Source organism: Cupressus sempervirens, chromosome 4, assembly GCF_028749045.1.
Source record: "Cupressus sempervirens isolate cs-2001-9-10 chromosome 4, ASM2874904v1, whole genome shotgun sequence".
Lineage (NCBI taxonomy): Eukaryota > Viridiplantae > Streptophyta > Pinopsida > Cupressales > Cupressaceae > Cupressus > Cupressus sempervirens.
The window spans coordinates 305,196,168-305,204,558 of record NC_143121.1 but is presented as its reverse complement, the minus strand read 5'-3'; the positions used below and the strand labels follow the sequence as shown (position 1 = coordinate 305,204,558).

Genomic DNA, 8,391 nt, shown 5'->3' with positions numbered 1-8,391 from the left:
TGTTAAAGACTTTACACCCTATTAAAAGTGACCTGGTTAAAGGATTTACAAACACTCACTTGGAATGTTACCCTGTTAAAGGATTTAGCACCTTGTCTAAAGGCATACAACATGGTTATTAAACCATCCTATCATCATAGGATTTTCATTCCTAATACAATTGCTAGAGAGTATTAGAAAATCTTGACTTGATGAATTGCAATCCTTAATTGCTGATTCCAAAATCCTCTTTTTACTCTGTCTACTTTGATCCTTGCTTGATATGATACATCTTTCTTTAAGATTTTGATATTTTGTTCTTGATCAGCTAAATTTTGCAATGCTATTATACTTTTTCTAAGTCTTTACACCCCTCTGTACTTTGCTATAATTCACCCATACACTTCACACATATATGCATACAATCGGGTTATATCCTCCTTTTAAAGGCTTCAAAGACATAGGGTTAGGTATGAATCTATTATCAGTATTCACTCCTCATTTCCTGCTCATTTCTTGCACTTTTCCTATTGGTTGGATTCCTTCTCTATTTTTCTTATTGGTTGCATGCAGATTACATAGGTAATGCAAAAGATTCATTCTTATCTTCAAGATCCTTTGAGATTCATCCTAATTCAGCTCAAAAAATTGTTTACATCTGAGTTCATGAAGGCACAAACTCATATGTGATTATGTGTTAGTTGACACTTACTAGTTGTTAATGCTCAACACACATAGGAATTTTGTCTCACTTGGATCCTATACTAATTCTATTTCACTTGGCACCTATAGTGACTCAGCATCATTTATCACTCAACACTTGAAGTTCACTCGACACCTATTGAATTCTCTAGCTTGGCACATACTGTAGCTTAGATTCTATATTATACTTAGCATCATCTTGAGAATTGGTTAAGTGTGTTGACATTCAATTGTCAAAACCAATTTGAGACTAATAGAAATATCACTTCATAGCTCTTTAGCTACCATGACTGCTCTGTTTGCACATGCAAACTATTCTCCTCACATCATAGATAGCTTAGGTTTTATCCTCCTTAAAAATATTTTGGTGACTTAAGGTTATGTATGAATGAAAGACTGTGATTCATCCATTTTCCTATGTAGACTTCCCTTTTTCTAATTAGCTACATGTAATTGCATAGGGAATACAACTTGGATTTGTATAGGGAATCAAACTTGAGATTCATAATTATCTTTGAAATATTGAATTTCATCTTTAAGTTGGCTCAAAAGAAGTTTACTTATTTTTTTGCGCCATTACAACAAAACATGTCAAAACTGTGTCACTCAATATTTGAGGTCTCTGATGCCTGGCATATACTAATCTTTTTGTTGTGACTTGGCTTCTGTATCACTCAACACCCACAATTTACTTGGCATACACTATTTGTTTAGCACTTGAGTGACTCGAGACATGAGTGGCTCAGCTCTCATTGTTAACTCATCATGTTGTATATTATACATGTTGTGCTTGGCATGTATTACTTGTTTTCTATAAACTGAGTAAATAACTTAAGTGTGCTGACACTCACTTGTCAAAACCAATCTGAGATCAACGATCTCCCTCTTTGACATGAGTGTCAAAAAAACTTGAGTATAGACTAATATCCTTCTTCCTATGAACATAACATATCTCTAACTTGGTTCATATACAAAACTTAAAAATTCCAAATTTTTTGTAACAACTTAGATACCTCAAAAATTGGTAACTCCCATTGAGTTGATATGTCTATTATGTATCCAAAAATTTGTACTCTTGTTAAGTAAATATGCCTCAACTGATACACTTTGACTTCATGTTATTTTGTGCTTTCTTTTTCCTTAGCTTATTCTGAATTTACTCCCCCATTCTTCTTATCTCCCTCTTTTCTTATTCTCCCCATTTCTCACTCTCCTTATACTCCCCAAAAAATTTATTCTCTTATTCTTCCAAAAAATATATATCTCCCCCTTTTTGACCCTAATGTCAATGGATTATACACTTATAGTGTGTTTTTCCAAAAAGGATTTGTGGACATCTAGAAATATCTTGAGAGTGGCATCCCAATTCTCACATGCAAAATCTAAACATTTTATTTGGATAGCCAACTCAAAAGCAAGGTGGACTAGGCTATCTAATGTTGAATTATTTGAGTCTTTCTTCAATAGAGTTTTAGCATAACCTAGTTCCTTGTGCAAGATTTGCATATGGAGGGTCATGGTTGTCTGAATGCTAATCAATTTGGTCCATATGTTGGCATCATCTACTGACAATGCAACTAACCGACTTTGGGCTTGAAGCAATGTCTTAAAGTTCTTATTTCTCTAAGCTAGTGTTGTTGGCAATTTTGCACCTAATGAACTTATCTAACTTTCCAAACTCAAAATATAACTTCTAGTCTCTTGGGTGAAGAGTGTTGGATTACACAATTTTGTGTACAATGAGAAAATATTCTCAAGAACCTTATTCATATCCTCAACCTTAGTTAACAATGCAACTTGTGTCAGCGCTATGTCACCTGATATCTTTTCATTCACTTTGATTTGGAATTTCTTTTCTAACCATTCTAACAATTACATATTTGTATCTAGGTCAACATCACTAAATGTTTCCACTATGTTTATTAGCTATTCAATGAGTGGCTTGGTCTCATCTGGAGTTGGCAAACTAAATACATCTAAATAGATATCTTTAATATCCTATAGTGCTTGCTTGTGCCTGTGCTCCCTTGTAAGCATTTCTTGATGCTTCATCCTTTCTAGGGATTATTAGAGCATGCATGTTTGTTCTACGGTCATTGTATCATAATCATACTTGGGAAAAATGATTTCTTCATCAAGGCTCACATCTCCATATTTGATTACTTCTTCTACCTTTGATGTACTTAGGCTCGACACTAAAATCTACAATGTAGTTTTATCTGTGCTTAACTTCTAAAGAGTTTGTGTGGAAGGAATGTTAGATGTTGAGAATATTACCAGTTCTTGAATAGTTGTTTTCTCCTTCAGTTGTGGTGACTACTCTATCTCTTTAGGCTTTCCCTACTCTACCACAATGACTTGACTTGCACCTTGGTCTTGTGTTGTAGGTGTAGATATGTCTATCTGACCCATTCCACTCTATGTTTCTATTATGGCCTAGGCTTCCACTATATCCTTCATAATTTTATCAACCTTGTCTAATGTAGCTTCATGTTCTATGTCCAAAGGTTGTACATGAGTGACTTGAGGGGGTATTGAAGGTGGTTCTTGTGTATTCACCTTCTCTCTTTAAGTATTAGTCACTATCTTTTGTAGTTCATTCATACTTACCAACACAAGATTAGCACATAATTGTGCCTATAGTGTAGTCTGATAAAGTATTTTCTTAAGGTCTTCCTCTATGAGGGGATTGGTGTTCTGAGTTGTGACATCAGAAACATCCTTAACTATGATTTTTTCAGTGTTTTCCATTGTCATATGTTGAGGGCTAACACTCGACAATTGTGTGTCTTGCACACTTTGCTATTCATACTTCTCTAGCTTAGTTGTTGCCTTGTCATCTATTTGTATTTATGTTCCTTCCTCAACAGTGCCATCATGATCATCTTCTTCATCATCCTTCACTTTAATGGGTTCTTCTTTACCTTCCTTGATTGTAGTTAACCATAAGTGGGCTTCCACATCTATGTGGACTTCTTAACTATATTCTCAATATTTTTTTGTAAAATTCTAAAGGCTTTGTATTTAGGTGTAAACCTAATTGTATATTTATTCACAACCTTAGTAATCTATGTCTTAATTAGTTTAGGCATCACTTGTGATAGAGATGTTTCTCTAATTTGTCTCTCCAAGTTTAGACGATAAAGTCATTTCTACTCAACTATATCATATAGGATTTTGGATATTGAGTGGCCAATCTCTAGTGGATTAGTTTTAAATTTTTTCATCATGGCATGTATGGCCTCTTCCACTTGATTTTTCTCCACTTTACCAAAACTGTCAAAGTTTACATGAGAAAATCTTGATAGATCTACACTATTCTTAACATTTTAACAAAGGTTTTCAAGATTTCAAAAAGGATCGTCACTCACCACCTTAAATTGGCTATTGTTATATGATTCAGTTTTCTCCTCGTTAGAATCTACTTGTGCCACATATTTCCTCTTGTCCTTTTCCACACTTGGCCTCCTTGCTTTGCTTGTTTGGTCTTTTCTTCATCCTTTTATGTTGTTGCACATGTACTATCTCTTGTAGTAGGTGTAGTAGGCTTAGCTTGGCTTGGTTTGAAAATTTTTGGAGCCCTTGCCATAGGTTGTGCCTTGGCCTTTCTCTTCTTTTGCTCAATTGGAGTAGGTACTTCCTTGACTTCTTCTTTCTCATCACCTTTAGCTACTTCATTCTCCTCTTCTTGTTGGTCTCTCATATACCTTGTGCCAAAGCTAGTGGTACTTGTGCTTGAGAATCTTCTTTCTCTTCATCCTCCTCTTCTTCTTCTTCTTCTTCCTCTTGCTTAGCACCCTCTCTAAATTTAGCTTTCTACTTCACCAATTTATCTTTCTTCTTGATTACAGAAGCAATTTTCAGTTCCATTGAAATTTTGGACTTTGTCATCTCATAGTTTCCAAATGCCTTGGCTTCTTTATCAACCTCTTCTTCCAATAAGGCTATAATACCTACAAAAGCTTCATCCTTATTTATTTCATAACCTAAGGGTCTCAACCATCTCACCATTGGTGTAGCAGATTCAACATGAGTATAGTCAACATCTACTAGAAAATAGATATCATCATAATGCTTTTCTACTAGAGATACTAGTATTCTCATTCTCTTCTTCATTGACTACTTAAAATCCTAAAAGTAGCTAGTTATCACAAATTCAAAATTTTCTCCTAATTGCTCCATATACTCACCAATCTGCATTGCTACTGACCTATTTGTTTTCTATGCAATTGTTCCAAAAGTAGGAAAAGTGTTTTTCACATAAAATAATATACATATCAATATAGAACCAAATTTACATGATGCACTCTTTGTCTTTCTGATGGCTCCAAGGTTCCCAATTCCCTGTTGTAGTTGTAACTCTGTTGGATCATATGTATGATCCTTCTTAACAATTTTATATCCCACATCCACAGCTATGCAAGGTACACTATTTAATCTACTAGATTGGTAAAACTTGTGTGAAATCACCCTGATAGAAAACACAATAAATAGCTTAGTGATTGTCATTTATAATAATCAATAATAATATTAGCTTTATGTAACATTCCATATCATGATTCCATCAAAGAAATGTCATGTTTTGTTGCAATAACTTATTATCCATTATAGTTTAATTGAAATAATTAAAATGTACAATTTTAACCATAACTCAAGTTAGCTTAAGATACGTTCAATTTGATCTAATGATAAAGAATTTGTCACTAAGTAGAATCTCACGAAGAACCATTCCGTTCCCATTTTTTCCTATGAAAGCGAACATCTCCACAAGGAAAATGTTAATAATACGTTTGTGTAATCCAAATTTCTAACTTAGTAATTGCCAACTTATCGTTATGTCCACCAATTTAAATTATCTTCGATTTGTACGTTTCCGGTTGTCTTTTGTCTGATGACTTCAATTCCATTAAGCCCAATTTGTACGTATCTCGTTGTATTTAATGTGACTACGATAATAACATTACGCCGATTTTATCTAAATCTTCTTGTATTTGATATGATGTCGACATTCCAGTTGTGGTTTGCGTTTTTTAGGGTTATATTTGATCAAGCCAATTACCCCACTTTGTACAATACTCATTCAATTCATACCACGATTCTTGAAAGCCAATTTCCAGAAAATAAAAGGATGACTGTATCTGATAACGGAAACCCTATTTCCATATTTGATTATTCATTCAATGGAGCAGCTGGTATGGAGGTTTACCCAAATCTTTCAGACCATGATAATTTACATTTTGGAGCGGAGATGAATATTGCATGTCAAATGGTAGCTAATAAACAAAATGCGAGATTATTTGACAATGCAATTTCCCCTCCGTACATGACATTACCATTGGAATCAGATGGTGTTACGATTGACGATATCTTTCAGCCGCCAGAACCCCAAATGTTTCCTTTCGAGCACAAAATAATGAGCCCTGATTTTTATCATATCTTTCCCTTCGAGGATGAGCTCATAACGTTTTATGACGCGTCAGAGGAATTGAAAGAATCCTCTCATGGAGGGAATCCTCAGGCTATCAATGATATATGCGTGCCGCCAACCAAGGATATCATGTGCGGTGAGCAAACCCTGAATTTGGAAGCAGCTGAGCGCTTAACTGTATGCGCTGATAAAGAGAAAGAGAACGGGTTGGAATTGGTTCAACTTCTGCAAGAGTGTGGAAAAATGATAGGGGAGGGTAAAAATGACGAGGCTGCTGAACTAGTGACAAAATGCAAAAGTTTGTCTTGTCAGATAGGGAATGCCACACAAAGGCTCGGCTATTATATCTCCGGCGCCCTACAGGAGAGAATCGAGCTCCAGACTCTCGGGATGCCAAATAATTCAGCTAAGCCAATTCGAGATTTTATCTCCGATATTGACGTGGAGATTGACAAAAATGAGTTTTGTGATCTTCTTGCTTACTCTAACAAAGCTCTACACTTTGTCAAAGTGATACAGTTCACGTCTGTGCAGGCAATCATAGATTTCGTGGGGAGCGCCCAGAAGATTCATGTAATTGATCTGGGCATGCGAACTGGGTCGCACTGGACCGTATTAATGGTGTACTTGGCACACAGATCCCTCTCCTCTTCTTCGCCTGCGCTTGAGCTTCTCAAGATTACAGCAGTTGGGATGGACGGCAAGGAGCTCTGCAAAACCGGAAAAAAACTACATGAGCTTGCTACATCTTTGGCAATTCCATTGTCGTACAACATGGTGGAGATTGCAGGCATAGAGGTCATTAAGGAAGGGTTTTTCACCGTTGAATCTGGTGAGGCGTTGGCAATTTATGCTCCATTTGTCCTGGGAAATCTGTTATACGACCCATTTCTCCTGGAAAATCTCTTAATTGTTTTAAAGAAACTGAGGCCAAGGATAATGGTGAATGTCGAAGTAGAAGCGCAGCATAATTCTCCCTCTTTTGTGAATAGATTCAGCAAGGTGGTTTCCTTTGGCGTGGCGTATTTTGATGTTTTGGATGTTACTTTTGCAGACAGAAATGATGTGAAGAGAGTGAAGCATGAAGAATTAATTGCTGGACGGCCGATGAGGAATATGATTGTGTATGAGGGGAAGGCGAGAACCTCTAGGCATGTCAAAACTGATGTGTGGAGGTCTTTGTTCATACTAAAAGGGTTCCGGGAAATGAGCTTCAGCTTTCAAGCTATGTATCAGGCTACATTATTGTTAGAAGAATGCGCTTTCAAGGAATATTACAGTCTGGAGGCTAACGGACATGCCATAATTGTGAAGTGGAAAGGAAATCCGCTATTTGGAGTGTCGGCATGGAGTGGTGTCTAAACTATTGTTCATAGCGATTGCTGAAACAAATATCTTCATATTGTTAATATATAATAGTAAATTGCACTGAGTTTGTCATCCCATTTGCATGAACAGTAGTTGAATAGAGTGACTGTTTGGGCTGTTTTAGTTTTCTTCACTCATTTTATGTACAGTCGATAATTTGTAAGCACGGAAAGAAAAACAGCACAACTTGTTATGGTCAAAACTTTTGTTCCTTCGAATCATGTTTTTGAAATAAAGGTAGTCAACATAAGGGGCTGGTCCATTACAAACAAACTGGATGACTACCAGCAGATAACCATCATAACAAAACTAATCCCTAATTCTTTTAAAAACAAAAACAGAAGTTTATGCTATAATTATTATAGTAACTACAGACTTCAAACAAAATGCCCATTAGCAAGCAACAAACGTAAATACTAAAATTATAAAGATATCTATAATATATAAACAAAATGCCTATTAACCAACATAAGTCACTTAACAAAAACAAAGGCATGACAACCTTAAAACCAAAAAAGTTTGTAAACCAGCTGATTAACAACAGGCCAAAAAGGAGAAGGGGGAGGAGCCCTTAAGATTTCTTGACCTCCTTCTTCCCCAGGAGGACATTCACCCAATCTTCCACCAGGATATCATAAAGCAGCTTGGAGTCCTCCCTGGGTAAGTCCCTTCAGCTTCCCTCAATAGGCATAGAGTGGTGGCCACCGTATGAGTGACTTTAACTGTAAATTTGGTTAACAGTCCCATTCTTTCCTCTAGTGCCTGAATTCTCTCCCATAGCTCATTACCAACCTTATTCGAAGCACCTGGATGACTATCCCTTCCAGCCTACGTATCCTACACAATAAGGGGGCTAGTGGCATTTTTAGAACCTGCCTTAATAGGGGAGAAGATCATAATGGGGGAAGGCATCC

At 36.2% G+C, this 8,391-nt stretch overlaps 1 protein-coding gene across 1 annotated transcript; it reads left to right on the top strand.

Moving 5' to 3' along the window:
- Positions 1-5,680: 5,680 nt before the first annotated feature.
- Positions 5,681-7,471, top strand: LOC149561221 (DELLA protein RGL1-like). The gene has a single exon (XM_089827767.1). It carries the CDS (start codon positions 5,681-5,683, stop codon positions 7,469-7,471), a length of 1,791 nt encoding a protein of 596 aa, XP_089683893.1.
- Positions 7,472-8,391: the final 920 nt, after the last annotated feature.